Raw genomic sequence first — 19,938 nt, forward strand, 5'->3', positions numbered from 1 at the left:
GGGTATCAGGAGAAATTTCTTCACTGAAAGAGCTGTCGAGTACTGGCAGAGGCTTCCCAGGGCAGTGGTGAAGTCCTCATACCTGGAGGGATTTCAAAGTTGTGTGGATGTGGCACCTGGGGACAGGGGTTGACAGTGCTGGTGGAATGGGTCGACTCAATGACCTTAAGGGACTTCTCCAGCCTAATGATTCTACGAAAACTGATGTTGGTGTGAATGTTCTGGGACTGCAGCCTCACCCGTTCCCCAGATAAATCAGATTTTTGAAGAGCTGTTCTCTTAGGGTCCTCAGCTTGGCCAGCTGTGCAGACCTAGCTTCCCATCCTTCCCACTTATGTTCCACAAGCTCCCTTGCCAATTTTAAAATCACAAGTAATGGGTGTTCTGCTGCATCTCAAGACATTTCCTTGATCAACTGCCAACTTTAAAAGAAATGCACATTTTGGAGGAGATGAATCCCACTGGAAAATTTCAGCTGGATAAATGACTTCTATAAACTCATCTTCCAGCATAATGTCAAAAAAAAGTTAATCAAGCCAGGCTTTCAAGCAGTTTCATCCATCTTCAGATCAGTGGAATGAATCACCCCCTGGAAATGCCTCTTTCACTGTGGTAGTGAGGATTACTAGTAGATACAGGGCTTTTAAATGGCTAAATTGACTGAGTTTAATCCTTCTCTTTATCACCAGTAAAGATTTGTATAATTAGATCTTCCAGGTATTGGATATTTTTTTCTGTCTTTGTACAGTCCTCTACTATCTGAAATCTCCTTGCCATGAAGAATTTACAGAACGAGCTCAAATTGCCTTTTAATGTTCTCTCAGCCTTGAGCTTCTTAAACTCCTTAGTCTGACAAACTTTCCAGAAGTCAGATAAGCTCTGCAGCTCTTCCTGAACGCTTCCCATCTGTCAGTAGGATTTTTCCTGCTGCAGGCCCTAGGGAAGGTGGTGTTTCCCTCTGGCAATCTCACGCTACTCATGAGACAGCAGTTCCCTACCTCTAATTGGCACCTACTCTCCCTGCACTCCGGAATTCCGTTTGCGTGTTTAGCCACCACACTGTGTGGGAAATTGATGGTGGGGGGTTACCTGTTGTACCACTGGGTATTTCAAATAGCTCTAGAATATTCTCTATCAGCAGTGCCTGAGACAGAGCACTGGAGAGGGAGCTGTACTGCTACCCAAACCAAAATTTTACATGAATTAGAGCAACGGCAGCATGGCCAAACAGTTCCTGCATGCCCTCAATGCCCAGACAAGTTTTCCATTTCCTCTGCCAGATGGAAGCACCAGGAGTTGACTGGCTCACCCAAGCACTGTGCAGATAAACACACCACAACCTGCTCAGGACTCACAGGCTCCTACAGTAACAACAGCGCTAATTCCAGCTACAGCCAGCAGCCTCAGAGAAAGATAAAGCCAGACAATCCCCCAGCTTATTTTTACTAATTTTTTTAAACATTCCTGACCATGTTTGCACTTATTTAACTAGAATAAAGGGGGAAAAAAAAATAACTGAGGCAGCTGTTGCCCCCACAGGTGAAATTTATTAGTGTAGTGAACACTGGAAGATTAGGACTCAGAATGGGAAGATGGGGATTACTCCTCACAATCCTAATGCTTAACAAGGTGGGGTTTTTTTCCTATTATCTCACTGGTCTCTAACTCCTTCAAAACCTGCCCCTTGCATCCAAGTATGATTGTTGAACTGCTTCAGGTATTTCTATTTTTGCTTTATGTATTTCCAAGGAAAAGACAGGAAGAGTTAACCTGAGGCAGAACCGACCTTCTTTTTTATTTTTCAATAGCATCCCAATTAGGGTAATATTTTTAACACATTCACAAAAATATATCCCCATTTTTGTCTTCTTTTTGTTGTTAATGCAAACACTGGGGCTCTTTTAAATTGGGATGCCTATTTTTGTTATGCTCTGGGAGGTTTCAGTGAATTAAAAAAAAAAAAAAAAAATGGAGTCAACTCTTAGTCCATCATGTAATTTTCTTTAAAATGCCTTAAAATGCAAATCAGGCAGGTGTTCTTCTGGCTGCTGTTAACTTCAGCAGCATGAGAGAAGTTTGGGAGGTTTTTGGTGAGTGAAGGGCTGATCTCTGGCTGCCTTCCAGTCACAATTTGTTCAGAACGTTTTTGGGGAAGCTTTGCTGGCTTTGAGCAGGTAACAGGTGCTGGGTTCTGCAGCTCCCTGTGACTCACCACTTCCCAAAGACTGTGAATGCAACAGAAAATTACTTTGCCTCCCTCCTCTCCGTGAGTGACTAAAATCTGTATCACTAATCAACACAGAATATAGTTAATGACTGTTTAATTAATTTTCTGTAATTCCTGGTGAAGCTCACTGCAGCTCCTTTTCCATGTGACAGCTGTGATTTCCAGCAGACAGGAGCCAGCCTGTGTGTTGTGTGCTCAGCAGAACTCAGCTCAGGGATATGATCAGCTCGTTAATACACACAATTTCCCTAACTAGGACAACTCCTTTGTGCGTAAACTCCTCTCAGAAGTACCAGAGCACCAGTTCTTCATGAAGGAAAATTGTGGGTGGAGCTTGTTCCCTTTCCAGATTTGAGTCCCCCGGTCATTTTTCTTTCCCAAACTGCTGTGCAAAAACCTTTCCATTGCTGCCTTTTACATTTACTGTCAATAATTCTGTCTCCCCAGTCATTCCAACTGTGAGTTTCTGAGGAGCCTAAGTAAATGATTCCACTACATAGAAACCCCAGAAAGCAGATAACCCTATTGGGAAGTGAAGTGAGGTAGCTTATTTCCACACATAAGCACTTTTTAGATTTTTTTTTTTTTTTTACCTTCTGTATATTCTGATGGGTGCTAAGTTCCAACTAATTATTCCTCTGCTGCTGCTCTGTGTGGGATATATGGTGTTGTGCTGATTAAACTCATTTCCAAGTTGTTTGAAGCAATGTGCCTCCCTTTTTCCTTTTGGGATCACGTTGTCTCCTGATGTGGACTAACTTTAATAGCGTTTCTAACTGTGTTCCACTGACATGTCATATTCCTGCCATTCCATGTCTTAAGCTGGTTTTATCTCCTCAGCATTGCAAATTTCCCAGAAACTTTCTGTGAGGATTTCAAACTCTCCTCAGAGGTACAGCTTTTTTTTCTGCAGTGAACTGTAGGTGTCTTTGCATATTTATTTATGACAGTGTTGATCATATAACTTCCCCAAAACCTTTCAAGTTCCTGAAAATTGTTTGCTGATTGACATCAGCCTTCTCTCACATCTCAATGAAGAGTTTAATGTCACAGATTTCAATGCTTCTTGATCTATTTTGCTTTTGAGACTTAAACAGCCACGATATGCCTGGTATCTTGCTAATAATGAAAATCTGTGTCTAATTTCTGGTTCTTTTCTTGAACTGTTCAGTGAAACATCATTATAAACCCGAGGTCATATAGACATGTTTTAGCACTTTTCTGCTGAAATGACTACTGTGGTTGTTTTCATCACGATCTCATTAGGGGACAGGGACAATGAAAGTAATGATGTGGTAGATTCCTGACCTCAGCTCTCACTGAAAATAATTGTCTGACACTGCTACCATTTATGGTCCTGCCTTCAGCATTATCACATAAGTTTCTCATGATTTCACTAACATCTGGTATCCCATAATATGCCATAATTTCACACAGAAATTTTAGCTTACTTAAAAGATCTTCTTCTACCCCATAGAAGGATTATTTATGACGTATGTCCTTTTGTTTAATAATACTGAGAATAAGAAATAGGTCAGCAAAAGGATCTTCAGCTCTATTACCTGCTCGTTCCTCCTCGACTTTAGGGAGTTACTTGTTCTTCAACATCCAAAATATACACTGGGAGTTCATTTTCCAAGGCGAAAGCAATGGCATCTTACTTCAGAGACTCTTCTCTTGTTTTATCTTCTTCTTCCTTCCCAGTTCTGTTAAAAGCACCAAGTGTACAGAGATAGGTGTTCTGCAGATATTTTAAGTAGTTCTCCGGGGCATAAACTACTGAAGATGGGCAATATCCTGTCTATATATATATATATATATTTTTTTTTTTTTTTTTTGAAAAGTGCTTTCTTTCAGTTCAAAAGAATGAATTACACTAAATCTCCTGCTTACAAATCCTGTTGCCACTTTTCATGAAAAAAGGATGGTCTGTTCAGAACATTACCTCCAGCTCCTCAACACCTTCCCTTTTATTCTTTCCAGCCCTGGAAATATCTTTGGCTGATGCTAAAGTTTGTACTGTTGTCCTTCAGAACTCAAGTGAGGATTTATTTTATTTTTTTCCCTGCATATTTAAAATGTGTAAAACATTACTCAATTATTCAATTACTCTTGAGCATCTCGCACCTAAGAGGATGCCAGGGGTAGGCCTTCTGTAACTACCAAAATATTTATGGAGTTTTTTAAAGTTTACTCCTTTCTATTGTGACAGAGGAGATGGAATTGGCTGGTACAGCTTGGGATGTCAGCTCCTTCCTGTGCGATGCTACAGTGTTGTGACATTATGCAGTGAAATTTTGGGCTTAATTGGAGTGTTCTGATTTCACACAGATTTTATGCTGCTATCTGCTGCTTCAGTAGTGTCATTCCATATCCATAAAATGGAGATGAGATAATGATCTCAGTGCAAAAAATTCTATCCTGAAAAAATGAGAAAATTTAAATATGGAAGATGTTCAGATCTGGTTTCCAGTAATTTTACTAGATTTCATTTCTCAGCATGGAGAGTTCATTCAGCAATAGTACTCAGATAACCTTTTAACCACTTGCTTTTTGCCTAATTACTATTTTCTCACAATTCGTGATCATATTTAAGTTAAACTGCTTCAACTGTACAGTCCCTTGAAAAGATTTTCTTGAAGTTGATGAATGCAATAGTCCCAACTCAATGAAAAGGCTGAGAAACAGCTGAAATAGGGAGTATCAATCACCCCACAGGCCATGAATCTGAAGTTAAGAATGCAGAGAAATCAATATGGGGTCTATAATTTACAGAGCCAAAGGAAAAGGAGAATATGGCATGAAATGAATGATGTGTACTACAAATGTATCAACAAAAGATGCAGTTTGTGCATATCAATGTACACAAAGATTTAGATTGAACTGGACAAGACCCTTGCATATTGGCTTAACTTCACATGATAACAGTGAATTTCCAAATGCAAGGAAGAAAGGAAGCAGGCACTCAGTAACTTGAATTATTTAAATGCAAATGATAGAACCAAAATCTCCCAATTCTTTGCATGTTGTATCAAGGCAAGCAAACAAGACTTGGAGCACTGCAGATTTCGAGGTGTTTCATTCCAAGCCTGCTGTGTGTTTGTGCTGTTGGTTTCCTGCCCTGATGTGCTAGTTTGGGCTGGGGTAGAGCTAATGTCTATTTTTACAGTTATGCAGTTCCCAACAAGCAAGGTAAGACTATCTAGAAGAAAATTCATTCAGCAGTATGGTGTTCTAACCCAATGTATTCCAAAGGCACTGGAGAGCCACTGGAGATAATGGTAGATACAGCCTCACACACCTAATCTTTATAACAAAACACATTTTTCAGGTGATGTCGCTTCCCAGGCAGTTTTTTCAAAAAAGCACAATGTAAGTATTCAGTTTTATTTCTTTTCATCTTTTTAAAAACCCCAAATGACTGGTGTTCTGACTCGCCATCTTTAGCCTAACATAAAAGTGTAGGTAGGGGGTCTAAATAAAAACTGTGCTTGGCCCTATGAAACAAAATCTTGCATTTTTAGAACAGCACTATTCTATTCCTTTTCAATGAAATAATCCTGCAAATGTGAAGTTGAGATCTTATTTACTTAAAATGTAAGAAGGCAGCATTTTTTTCCCTTGCTTGCTGTAGATGACTTGTATCAAGAGCAGCCTCTGCACAAACTCCGCTGTCACCACCATGGGTCATGATTTTGGTGGTCTGTGTGCACAGTGACCTGCTGCAGCACCAATGTCCCATGACACAGATTAAGACTGCCCCACTTAAAAGTCACTGAAGGAAGCGCTGCAGTGATTGTCTACATCCCGTTTCAAAATTTGGTATCAAAGCAAATTCTTTCACATGGTCATTCTAGCCACCAGCAAAATATTTATGTGGTTTTTGTACAGTTGCTGTGGACATGCTCAGTTACCTGCTGGCTCCTAAACTCTGCCAGTATTTTTGTAGGTTTTATTCTCTCTGGCGCTTTGGTAGTCATCTGAAGTGTCAAGTAGCAGGTGAATAGCAGCAGGCTAGAAACTATTCTATTTGTTGTCCAAAAGACAAAGTGCCCCAGAGAAATTCACAGCAAAAGCAGATTCCAGCCTTTAATAAGGGAAAATGAAATAGACTTGCCTCTGCCTAATCCATTCCAGCTGTGTAAAGGAAATAACACAGGCTAACCCTGCAGGGCTTCTCCCCTTCCTGATTCTAGAGGAGCAGCAGGTTCCTGAAACCGTGTGTGATCACAGACAGTGCCTCTGCCTGCTGTTGTGCAGAAAGGCAGGGAACACAGAAGCAAATGCTGGACTTCAAGACAGTATTCCCTGTGATTTGCATCCTTGATGGAGGTGAGTAATTTAACACGAGCAAAGCAAGGCTGGAGTTACCATGTCTCCCTCTCACACCCAGAAAACAACACAGCCACGGAGGACCTGGAGGAACTCTGCCAGGCTGCTCTGGCCCACTCTTCTTAATGTGATCTTCCTCTTTAGTCAGGCCACTTTAATTACAATTAATACTTAACAGTATTCCCACAGCTGTGAGAACAAGTCGTTTCAGCAGTCAGGATTTCGATTCCCCAACTGGCAACATTTCATTTTGCTGCCTCCCTGGCTTTTACTTTGCTGAGCAGTAGAAATCATTTGCCTGCTGCAGTTCCATTTCCAGCTGTGAAAGCTCTCTCGGGTAACCAGACTGCAGGTCCTCCCTCAGGCCAGGGGCTGTGGAAGGGCCCAGCTTGAGACCCGAAGGAAGCACCCCGAGAGAGACCGTGGCAGTGTCAGCCTTGGGCAGCCCTCAGATGGTTTCCATGCTGAAGAAGAAATCAGCATTAATTGGGCTGCAAAATCCACACGCTGCAGGATGAAACAATGTTAGTCCAAATGGGGTTGGATGCTCCTGAGATTAATGATTTTCCTTCCTATCCTGGCACAACGCTACAAAGAGCAGCCAGCAGCTTGCCTAATGGATCCCAGACCTCTTCACTTATAATAATATTATAGCTATACATGGTTCTCTGTGTCTCAAGTAAACAACGAAGGGATCCTCTGTGACAAAACATCACAGGGATGGTTCTACCCACTCTAAACTATCACTTGCTTGATGTTTCCCCCTGACATACTCAATTCATTGCCAATTCATAGCACTTAAACTAGGGCAAGGAAAGAAATGCTGAAAGAAAGAACAGTTTATATCATTTTTTTTAAATCCAGGAAAATCTGAAAACTGCTTTACAAACTATAGGTTAATCCTGACATCCTTCTTGGGACAGCTCCTTACACTGTCAGTTCTCTGCAGTACTTGAGGGATTTGCAAGAATCACTTTCCTATTATCATCATGTATCGTCTTCTAGAATGGGCGTATTTTTAGCTGTGCTCAGATGAATGTAGTACAGGAAGTTAACAACCTCAACAACATCTGTCATCATGAAAACTTGCAAACTGGTTTGGAAAATGTTTTTCATGTTATTTAAGTGTTTGTGCCTGGGGGTATATTCATATCTGTCAGGATTAAAAGATCTATTCTGCATTTTCAAAATGCTCAAATGCTCATCTGTACACAGGAACCATTCTTATGGTATGATATCACCTGTGTGTGTATATATATATACACACAGAGTGTGTTTGTGAGGTGCTGAAGAAAAATGCTTGTTTTCCATACAGACAGAAAAGCTGGGATAAGTTTAGGACACATTAAAATGGCAACATAAACTGAAGAGCTGAATTTTTTTTTAGACTGGAAACCTGGTGTGTTACCAAAGCAGATGTCATAATCTAGAATAATGGAAATTCAGGTAGAAAATTTAAAACCGGTCTTTTAATAGACTCAGTAATTTTAAAAATGGAGATGGAAGTTACAAATCCAGTAAGTGTTCACTTTTTCACTGAGAGTATGGTTACATTTTGAGAAGACATTACTGAGGTCATTCATCAAATATAGACTTCAGCAAAATGTCAGACCCTGAAACTAAGCTAAATTTCTGTAGGGCAAAATTATCATATTTTCATCTATATAACCTGCAGATTATCTAACAGAGAAATAAATAGCCAGGCAACCCACTCCCCACTGTTTTAGCAATTGCTGTAGTACACAAATCTGTCATTTTCTGAGGGAGCTGTTTACTCAAAATCCTCTTTTGAATGCTAAACATCTTGCCTGCGATCACCAGTGCCTATTGCTATTTTTTCTGTACCCAAATCAGACTGAATCATCTGTGCTCTTGGTTCATGGGCTCTGAGTCCAAAGAGCTGCAGGTTACAAGAATGAAAATATGGAAGCTCGTGTAGTGTTTTACAAGCTGAAATACAGGGGATAAATAGGGTTTTGATAAGGGAGCATCTACTTATTTCCTCCACTGAGCAGGGAAAGGACTAGGGGGGAAAAAAAGGAACAGTTTTATGGGAGCTGAGGGGAACACAAACAGCTCACTGGGGAAGAAGTGAGTGTTACTGGAGTGACTTATCAGTGGTCATCTCCTGCCAACACAGGACAAGGAGCATTTGGGACATGCTCACCTGATCCTAACATACATTGTCCACTTAACGCTTTGGGAAGAGCAAAGAAACAGAACAGTGTGAGTCAGCTGTGAGAGGTGACCAGGAATCAAGCCTTCAAGAATATTGAATAGATTCAATTTATAATGTTAGGGCAGACAAATAGTATATAAATTTGCAGATGCATCATTTTTGTACATGTACATACACATATTAAGTCAGGATGCCATTACTGCACTACAAATGTAGTTCTTAACACACAGTTTTAACTGGAGACTGGGAAACCAAGGTGCAAAAAACCTGGAAGAATTAGAGGAAGGAAGAAGGAAAGAGGAAGTGAAAAGAAGGGTGCTCAGAGCAAAGCACAAGCAATTCTCTCTCTTAAGTAGCAGCCTCAGACTCTTCTGTTTGAGCAAGCGCTGCTGGAACGGTCCTTAAGTCTGATCTGCACTGGATACATCCAGTATTGGCTCCAGTGCCAAGCAACCTCCTTTATCACTGAATTAACCATCACTTCTTTCCCTATTGCAACAAATCTTCAGCTCTATTTGCTCTAGATTTGCACTTAAAATTAAGGGGCAAATGATGAAATCGTAGGACCATCACTGATATCATCCCATCTGCGACACAGCAATACCCAAAGGTTTCAGACCGACTTCAGTGCTGAGGCTTCACGCGCTCCACAGCTCCAGGAACTGCTGTAGTCTTTTTCACCCTGCACCTTCTTAGATCACTTTTATTTTGCCAAAACTCAACACTCAGCTTTCTGGAACGCTTCTAAAATACACTGGTGACTAGGTACTCTCCCTGAATCCTTCCAAATCCTAAAGTTTTCTTGGCAGGAAAAAAAATCCCTGCCTTTCTTGACACCTTTTGCAGAGAAATATTTTACTCAGCTCTCTCCCTTTGCTTTCATTTTCTTTGCAAAACCAGTCCAAAATAATTCAACGTCATATTGTCCCATGATTATCTGTGTCAATTTTTTTCTATTGATACTGCAAATTCTGCTTGTTCCCATATATCTGTCTCCTTTTGGTCTGAGGGGTTTTTTTGGAGGTTTTGTCTCTGTTTCATAGCATTTAACCTTACAGCAGCCTACTTGTGTCACTCTGTCAAATGAGATCAAGCAAAGCTTTTTTGGCTGTGCATATAAAAAACTAACCTGGTTTTTACATTGTTTCTGTGTCTCATGCCACAAATAGAGAGGATTTGTGACATCTCACGTTGAAGCTATTCCAACATCACTATTTATCCAGTCTTTTAAAACCAGAGCAACAGATACACATAACAATTAGTCTTTGAGACCAGACTGAAACTACTTTTATAATGGTTGATGCAGATTTGTAGTTTATTTGCACGACACAGTAATAAAACTGTTCAGCACTGAAAGATGGCAGCACCTGTTTCTCCAAGAAAAGGATTAAAAGATGACTTAATATATTCCCAAGTAAGACATTAGTCCTAAGCAGTAATTCGATAAGACAGGTCATGATATAAATAATTATGTGCTAGAAATGGCGCTGTTCAGCCTGAATCCACAGGCACTTCCAAATACAGGTGATTGTTCACACTCCAAAACAGCAAAAGAATATATCTCAGTATGGCTTAGCTTACTTACCAGGCAGATGTACTCTGAAAAGACACCAGGGGTGGGCTTAAAGCATCTCCTTTTAAAGTGTGTACTGTCTGTGATGTCCGAGGCTGAGGCTGAGTTTGAGCCTGTGTCTCTGGCTGAGGCTGTGTCTGTCTTGGGTCCTGAGCAGGGTTAATCCATCGGCTCTGTCCCTGTGTCATCCACTTCCCCTGGATTCCCCAGCGGGCCAGGTAGAATTTGCAAATATCATAGTTCATTGAAGAGTAATATAAAAGGTCCAGTATCAGTAAGATCACCACAAAAAAGCCATAGATCCACACCCCCAACAGTGCGCTGTAGTTGCTGTAAAAGGAAGAAAACGGACAACAAAGAAAGTTACCTCTCAGCAGTGGTCACTGTGTTAGTTCGTCAAGGTTGTTTGTTTCATTAATTCTATATAGATGGCTGAAACCAAAAAAAGCCTGTTCCAAAGCACGTGTCTTTAAAAATGAGCTATTTTTTCAATATGAATACTGCTATAGGCACAACTTTTAGAAACTAAGGCCACCTCTCTTACAAAAATCCCTGTCCTTCTCATCTGTGCATAGACTTGCCAGAGCGGCTGCTAAAGACCTCTTAACGTGGCTGGTAATAAAATACAGGAGGGAAGAACATCAACAAAATCTTGTTAGACAATGCACTTCACAGGAGGGAAAATATGGACTACATTGAGATGTGTATGTTGGTATAGTTATGATGTGTATGTATAGATAAAGGCCATGGAAATTATATGGTGCAGAGAGCTGTAAAGCTGTGACAGATGACTAAAGATATTAAAAGAAAGGGGGGAAAAACAGGAGGAAAAAGTGTAAGGGGTCAAAAATTTGGAGATCAAAAAGGGGAAGAAGTGCTAATGCCCTGCTGGAGATGAAGTATTATTAAAAGAAAAATGACTGTCAGGTGTAAATGTGGTTTGGATTGGAAACTGTGTGAGTGGGGAAGATGAGATCAGAACTGAGATGGAAAGAAATGTATAAAAATGAGATTGTTAGGTAGAAAGCAAAAAAAAAAAAAAAAAAAAAAAGGCTGATCTAGATCCATGAGCTAATGTGGCAGTACATGTACTGGAGACTGTAAAACCAAGAGGAAGCTGAAGGGATGTTAGCAAAAAATGTCATTAGGAAGACAGTCTCAGGGAAAAACTGCATTGAAGTCATAGGAGGGTAACCCACATCTGCATGGAGCTGAACTCAAAACTGAACACATGCTCAACCATGCTCTCCTTTCACAGCCAGTCAGAAAAAGTTGGGGGAAATCATATTTTATCAGGACATTGATCAAAATGGAAGTGCTGCAAGAAGAAAAACAGGATGAGAAGACATATTATACATGCAACCCAGAAGGATATTTTGGTATTTTAAAAACATGTCCCCCAGCCTTTCTGGATCAAAAGATTTCAAGTCTCTGCTTTGAGCTTTCATTTCTATTTAAACTATTGTATGACTCTTCCATTTTATACTTTTAAAAAATCAGGATTTGAAACAAGAAGTCTAAATTTTACTTTCTGTGTTGCTGTTTATCAGCACTTCAAGAAACTGATTCTTCCCTTCAGGGAATGATTTTTCCTCTACACAGCTGTAATGCCCTTAGATTAAATGCGGTTCCATTTCAAATAACTAAGTAACAAGAGGAAGGTCCAAGCTGCTAATGGCTCCCTTCCTGTATAACTTTAGGACTACACAAGCCTAGAATTAAAATCAAAAAAGGAAAGAAATCAGAAAATTTCCAGGAGGATTGGAAGTAGGTGAAATTTAATGCTCTGAAATCCTTAACTCCAGAGTCTTTGCTTCTGCTAAAGACTTACACATGCAAGCCTAACTTCACTCAACAGAGGTAGACCTTAGTAAAGCACTAAAATCTGCAGTTCAAGCCCTTGAAAGTAGAACAGGATCTGGTTAATCCAGGCTTCTCAGCAGTGGTGTTCCTGACTTACAGCAGATTTAGTCCTATTGGGGGTAAATTCTTCTATTTTCTGTTAATATAAATAAAAGGCAAGCACAGACTGGAAAAATCAGGAAGAAATGCACTTGAACAAATCCCATTCTTGCTCATCATTAATGCCAACAGGACCCATTTTGCATACAGGTGAGCTGTATTTGACCCACACTAAGAAAACATATTTGTTTTGGCAACAATGTAGGAGGCAAAAACATTCCTTATATTTAACTCAAAAGAATTTGTCTGAATTTTAAGTATTTCAGTTCATCCACCAAAATTTTGATTAGTGAAAATTAGAGGTATTTTCAGTGTTCCAATTTAAAGCAGCACTTTATTAATCCTGCCAATATGTGAGTTACTCATCTGTTCCTCCTAAAAAACATCTGTTTCTCACAAGTACAAAAAATGAAAGGCTGCTTTATTTCAATTAACAGACAATGGGACAACAGCACTATCAAAAATACTAAGTAGTGTGTTTAGCACACACAAAGATATTCCATACGTTGATGTCTTCTGCTTCTCCAAATATTATGGTGGTAGAAAATGTTAATTTTCCTGATGGCTACTAATTAAAATTTGCCCTGCAAATCAAGAAGATGTCCTCATTAGAAAATAAACAGTCTTATTTACACAGAGTAACAGTAAGGCCAGAAACACAGAAGAGAACTCTGAATCCAAAAACTTCTAGGACATGTTCTCATTTCACTGACCTGAATGATTTGATTGTCAAAATTTATTCTTGCAATCTGGTTTTCCTGTTCTTTTGGGCAGAAGTTCAATTTCTACTAAAACTAAAGTGTGAACAGATTCCAAATTTGCCAGAATTCAAATTACAGGGTTTGTTCCATTACAGGGTGTATCAAGTTGCATCCATCTCATTCATTCACTTTTTGAGACAGATAACAAGCTGGTTATGACTATCCTATATCTTTTTAGTAGATTTTCTTGGCCTTTATGTGCAGCACATGAACAAAAAATAGCTCATTTGGGAATTCAGGTTTGAAAAAAACAACAGATCTAAACAATTGTGGGCTGAATTCTACAGTTGCAGAGTTTAAATGTGGGCAGATGGTCACAGAACTGGTTCTACTTAAAAGGGGCTGCTCCTTGGAGTAGTAACCCTAAGGGTTGCCCCTAGGAAACTCAAGGTTACATCCTTGACACTGAGGAAACCAGTGCAGTTTTTGCATCTATACTTTAAATGAGATTTTTTTCCCCTCTTATTTTTCTTTTATATTATCTCCAAGTCTTTGTCCAATTCTGAGTTTTCCTGAGGAATCTGTTACTGCCATACCTGAGAGATCTTCCCTGTCAAATTACGTATTTTTGCAACCGCTGGTAGTGGGATTGACGATTTTTTTTTTTTTTTTCCCCTTGTAAAGACGACTCTCTGAGTACTGTTTAAGCAAACACCACTTCTGCAGGGGACACTCAGTACCTGGAGAAAGATGGTGCTGTTCTCTTCTCACATTGCTTTGGGTGCCAGTGTCAAAATAAGGTATGCAAAAGCAATTCCACTCTGACAAACTGGACTAAGAGATAAGGAAAAACCTGGATACACTACAGACTGCCAGAACATCGCTCCAGTATCAGATTAAGGACCCCTATCATAGCAGTACTACTGATAACCCACCAAAATATGTGCAACGGAAAACCTTACTAAGGAAACTACACAAACTAGATTCAAGTGGATACTATTTTTAATAATAGTTAAACAATTTCTTAGCTGGTTCTAAGGGAAAATACTTTGGATTACAGAGCTTTTCCCATCTGTTAGGCATCATTTGTATTTCTATATTTAACACTAAATGAATTATTCACATTCAAAAAATATAATAGACTGATTAATCCGCATGGTTGCAAAGATATAATACTCCCATATTTTGCTCTTATAAAGACATATAAGTTTTGTGGTACAGTAATGGAAAAATGTAAATAAACATGGCTGTAGTTGCATTGTGGGACTGGTGAAGACAAATGTGCCTTTTGAGCTGTGCCATATCAAAGAAGTCACAAGACACTTCATTAACTTTTTCCCTCAACTGTATTATAAAACAAGAACTTTGTTTTGGTGATCACAAAAATGACTAAGGGGAAAAATAAACCAAACAATAATATTGAAATAAACCAAGCAATAATATTGAATCACTCTTCCCTGAAAACTATAATCCACTTTTTTTTTCAGTTCATTGCTATTCCCATATCTTAAATTATTCTCCCCTGCCACAGTACAGTAGGTTTCATCAGATTTTTTTTTTTTTTTTTCAGTGGTGTGTGAAATTAGATCTAAACAAAGAGCTGGCTTTGTCACTGTAAACTGAAGCCTGGATGCATTAGAATCCAAATTATCGGGTACGATAAATAAAGTCAGAGTATGAAGTAAGAAGCTTTTTGCAATGTTTTTAATGTAGGCATGTAGGGTTCACTTTTTTCTGCTCCTTCTAAAAATACCAGGAATTTTTCTACAAATGTCACTTAGCTCAGGGTGAGGAGATCTCTCTCCTGCCCGTCTCGCTCCATGGGTGGAGTTTTACATAGGAAGCAGCATCTCTTCCTTTTCCTGGTTTTGACAGATTTATCAGAAGTGATGTTTGAGGAACAAGGCAATGCCAGCTCCATTCCTGCACTTCTCTACACCACACCTCCAGAGGCTTTCACTGTATCCAGTATGATGCCACATACCTTTGCAAAACTTCACAAACATGAGCAAAAAATAACAAAAATCCCTAGGAAATCTTGGACTGGATGGTAAATAGTCTGCAGGGGGTTCTCAACCACAAACCTTACCAACAAAAAATACACAGGTACCTCTTGCTCCATCACAATCAAGTGACTTCTAAAAAACAGTTCTATGCAAAAACTAATATAATACCTTTTTCTCTAAATATTTTTATCAAAATAAACGCTGTAGTTCACAGAATACCAAACTCTTTTTTTTTTTTTTTTTCCAAACTGCTCACACACACAACAGCCCTGTGATATGAAGATCCCTGGATTTATTTTCCTAGGGGTGTGTGCACATGTGTGAGTGGGCAAACAACGCTGGAGGCAGAGAAATGCTCTGTGTCCCAGAGCATCTTTTGCCATCAGCCTGGACCTGTTCCTCTGCCTTGGAAAGGGGCTGGCTGCCCTCTACATTCCAGGTTGCTGGTGAAGGAAGAGCAGAAGAGACTTGCCTGAGTGGACTCTGGCCATGACTACACAGATTAGCTGCTGAGACATGGGGAAAAGCCTGAAGCATTGGCTCTGTGCTTGTCTGAACTGCCTTTGATGGTAAACATCCCAACCTCTGTGAGACAGAGTGGTCAGCAGCGCTGGTGCAGCGTTTACAGAAAAGCAGAGCAAGAAATAAAACAAATTTGCTGCGTGCAGGACAAAGATCTGGAAAAGTGTGGGGGCAACAGCCCCACGAGCCCGTTCTTGAGGCTCATTTTACCTCTCTAAGTGTGCAGCAGATTATGGCTTTGTGACTATCTGCAGAGCCCTTCTGTTCTGAGAGTCCTGTGAGGATCTCTCTGACATCCAGGGCTGCTGAGGGAGCAGGGCCACCCCAGTACACAAAGGGGCAGCACACCCTGGTTTTTCAGCATGTGTAGAGTACACACTGTGTGGGAGCACTGGGGCTATAAACTCTATCAGGTTGCCTGGAACAATTTATGCTGCCAGATTTGGGGAACCCCAGGTGAAAGCTGCTGGATTGTCTGGGCTGCACAAAAGGTGGAGAAAGTGGATGGTCTTTAACGGGCTTGGTACTACAGTATCTTCCCAGTGTTCTCATGATCCCAGATGCACTACAAAGCCAAGGCAAGGAAATTTCACCTGAAGGACGTAACCGCACATAAAGCAACACAACAGTATAGATCCAAATTGATTTAAAGATATCCTATATGGGTAGAGTCTATTTTTGTCTGTCTTGGCAGGTGATTGACACTTTAACAACCAGTAAACTTAGAGAATGCAACTTCTATGTCTTTGCAAGACTGAAATTTCTCTGGGCAGGTCTGTGTGAGGAGTGGTTGCTAAGGGAGGCAATGCTTTGCTGACTCTGTGAGCTGAGCACAGCTGCACGCAGAGAGTTAGACCAGCCAGCACCAGTATTCCAGCACCATCATCTCCTAACAGCCCTGCACCTGCTCCCACAGGGATGAATACAACACACCAACTGACTGGGATCACAGAAAACACCAAGATCCTGTTGTGAACAGAATTCCATACGCTGCAATTCCACCTTTCTTTAACCTGCCCCTTCCTTGTCCTGGAGGGGCTGAATACCAGAATAAAATGGCAGGGAAAGCAGACTGGTCAGAATTCTATCTTGGGGATCACACCAAAGGAAATCACAGCAGATTACTGTGGCCAGAACATCAGCACTAAATAGGAAACTGACCACGAGGGAAGATTTTGTTCCTGTAAATAGGTATTCAGTAACAAAGAGCTACTTGCTGCTTCCTACTTCTTTATAAATAAAAAACTTACTGTCATTTATTCTGGGGGATAGCCCTCAGCAGAACACGGAAGTATCCCAGGTAACAGGCAAGGAGACCACACAATGTTGGTATAAAAGTAAATACGTTCTGTTCCCCAAGGCTAGTGGTTTGTTACAAGAGATTAAGATTCAAAACCATCAGGGGCATTTGGGTTGATATGGAAAATGTCAGCACACTCCCTCTCCCACCTAGAAACAGCTTTGGGGTTTATCTTTACTGATGCACATTTAAACATAGTTTGGATCAAACTAGGGTCAGGGAAAAGACTGTTCTAACTTTTATATGTAACTTTTTATTTTTCACATTTATACGCAACTTTTTACTCTCCTTGCAATGTTTACAGCCCACATCAAAGCAAAGAAAGCAAAGCTGAAATATTCTTTCTTTTAGGAACTCTGCAACAACAAAAAAAAACCTTTTAGCAATGGTTTTCTGTATATGCAATTATTCTAATTGCTTCCATCATTAAGTGCACCTCAGACTCTGTTATTAGACCAGGAACAGTTTGGTGAAGAGTACTTTAAAACTCATTTACTCACTTATGCATATATCCATCTGCATTCCCTGTTAAGTTCATCTGCATGACAGTCTGAAATTCTGTCTCATTGCAGCAATATTTAAACACTGTGTTGTTATGGTGACAGCAAAAGATGTAAGATTTATTGTCGGAAAGACGGGGGCAGTGGAAACCAAAGTGGTAGCGACCTTTGTAGTCCGTGTACGGCTCGCAGACCCGGAAATGCGCGGACAACACTGGAAAACAAAAACAACATTGGCTTGGTCAGTCACCTCTGCATGTTCTCAACTCTCATTTTTCAAGGCTAAACAACTGTTGGTTGATTTCTAAAAAACATGAATTAGTAGTTCAGAACTTTCAATGTTTTAACATTTAGTACTTAAAGGTAACCATGTTCAGACTTCTGTTGTATTTTGAATTTTGTTGCTTCTGTGTTTCTGATTACCATTGTTTGTTTTAATGGAAGGGAAGAAATGCCCTCTACGTTAAGAGGCACAAAAGTATTTAGGGAAATGTTTTCACACCACTATACTAAATAAAGGGATATCCCTAACACACAACAATGTACATGTTTGATTCTTCTGGGATGACTTAAGAAAAACAAAAAGTCTATGTAGAAACTGCAATAAAAGTTTGATGGCACTTGGTTTCCTATTCCTGATTTGTTTTCATCTTCTCTAAAGCCCAATCTTTGATACGGAATATTCTATCACAAAAAGCCATTACAAACAGTATAACAAATCCGAACTTGCAAACAGACAGAACTAATAAAATACAGGTGTTCCTGGGAGTTCTTACATTTCTTCTTTAACAAGTTCTCATGTAGAGTGTTTATTACAGCTCTGAGAATATTTTTCCTTTTTACAGTCATGTGTCACACTGATTTCACCATCGCTTTTACTGCGGGGGAAAAAAGAAGCTGTCCACAGATACCCTTTTAGCATTTCAGTTTCCCTGAGCTTTTCAATTGAGCTGAGGGGCAGGAGAGAGATCCCGTCCAAAATGGTCGTGAGCAACCATATGCAGCATCCTGAAAGACTTTTAGGAGCCAATATTTGGTTCCTCATTCACAGTTTATGTTACAGTAGGCCTTACAGCATCATTTTAGAGTACATGTACCCCCCCGACACCTCAAAGGGCTTAAGCCCTGAGGAAAAGTCAAATGTGGAAGCCAAGTCTGAATCCTCTTAGCAGAGAAATGTTTTTCCTTTGGAGAACTGAGGCTCAGCAGCACTGTGGGCAGCTGCAGTTCCTAAGGTTAGACCAATAAATAAATGATATACTCACTTTGGACTGACAGAATTAACCCTTGTAATCTGGTGCATAAGTTTTCTGTCAGTTTACCAGTACAAGAGGTTACACTTAATGACTTGTATGGATTTAGCTGAACTGCACTGTACCCCTCTGCACAGAACCCCTGTTGATCTGCAACTGCACCTTATCTGTCTAATCCTCATTTTTTAATACCTTGCTTAAAAAAAAAAAAAATCTATTCCTAACACTTTTGTTTGTCAATTTTAGAAAATATATTAATTTCAAGACAAATTTTAGGGGTTGTGACAGTGGAGATAATTTTACTTTTTTGTAGAGAGGGAGAGCCTAGAACAAAAAACAGAGTACTAAATTGACAACAAGGTAATCTTGTACTGCAGTCTCAGTCAAGAAAGCCCACTCTAAATATTTATGTATGCGCACACATACCTGGAATCATTACCTGCACGAAGGAAGAAATCATTTTTGTAGATTAATTCAGTCAGGAACTGAAAATGCTGGAAGAAAGCCATTTCTAAAGGAATACAGATATTGAGAAAACTGATTACCTACCTGTTCCTGCCCTACCTGGGAAAACACGTGTTCCAAACGTGAGGATGCTATCACCAATAAAGAAACTTTCTTTAGACTTAGATTTTCAACACCCTCTGTAACTCTTGTAACAAATCTGCACGTTCAAATTCTGTCACAGAATCCACACAGCATGTAATTGCACAGGAGCGAGTTTGTTTGAACAAGTACTTTGCTGCACCCCTCCTTAATTAACACAGCAATAATAAAAGTGTGCCAGGATAGATTATGTTTTGAAAAACCTTCATGTTTGCAGCTGGAAGGTACCTCTGGAGGTCATCTCATGCAAATCCTCTGCTGGGGCAGAGCCACCTGTTGCCCAGAACCGTGTCCAAATGGCTTTTGAGTATCTCCAAGGATGGAGACTCCACATCCTCCACAGTCAACCTGTGGCAGTGCTCAGTCCCCCTCACAGTGAAAAACCATTTCTTGATGTTTGGAGGGAACCTTCAGGGTTGCACTTTGTGCCCATGGCCTCTGGCCCTGTCACTACCACTCAGAGGTTAAGCTGCTCGTCACTGCCAAGTGTTTTGTTTAAATGCACATGTGGAAATGTCCCCTGACCCCTACATGGCTCCTCTGAATGTTTTAGAAAGAAAACAGTCCCCAAACTTCTCTGAGAATGAAAACTAAGGGAAGCACGATTACAGAAAGAAGGGAGAATTAAGATAACATCAGGTTCTAGGAGGAGGGACATCTGCAATAAAACAGTTCTAAGCAAATCCTTAAACAGCAAAATGTGTCGGTGGTTAAATAAATGCATGATGTGAGGACTGAATCCCATTCTGAACTCAACAGTCAGTGTGTGGTGGGTCA

General features: G+C 40.1%; 1 protein-coding gene across 9 annotated transcripts in view; it reads right to left on the reverse strand.

Moving 5' to 3' along the window:
• Positions 1-19,938, reverse strand: part of SHISAL1 (shisa like 1) — a 72,938-nt gene that overhangs the window by 15,140 nt on the left and 37,860 nt on the right. For 5 of the 9 annotated variants that reach the window (XM_058420405.1, XM_058420402.1, XM_040063126.2 and 2 more), the window contains 3 exons: positions 17,303-17,516; positions 10,324-10,641; positions 5,244-7,023 (listed from right to left, as the gene is read on the reverse strand). In XM_058420405.1, the coding sequence (XP_058276388.1) occupies positions 7,008-7,023; positions 10,324-10,641; positions 17,303-17,516 (548 nt within the window). In that variant the 3' untranslated portion in view covers positions 5,244-7,007. Of the gene's footprint in view, positions 1-3,789; positions 3,934-5,243; positions 7,024-10,323; positions 10,642-17,302; positions 17,517-19,938 lie in introns of those variants that run through there. The other 4 variants (XM_040063130.2, XM_040063129.1, XM_040063127.2 and 1 more) reach the window with 2 other exon arrangements.

The sequence above is a fragment of the Hirundo rustica genome, chromosome 4, assembly GCF_015227805.2.
Source record: "Hirundo rustica isolate bHirRus1 chromosome 4, bHirRus1.pri.v3, whole genome shotgun sequence".
Classification (NCBI taxonomy): Eukaryota; Metazoa; Chordata; class Aves; order Passeriformes; family Hirundinidae; genus Hirundo; species Hirundo rustica.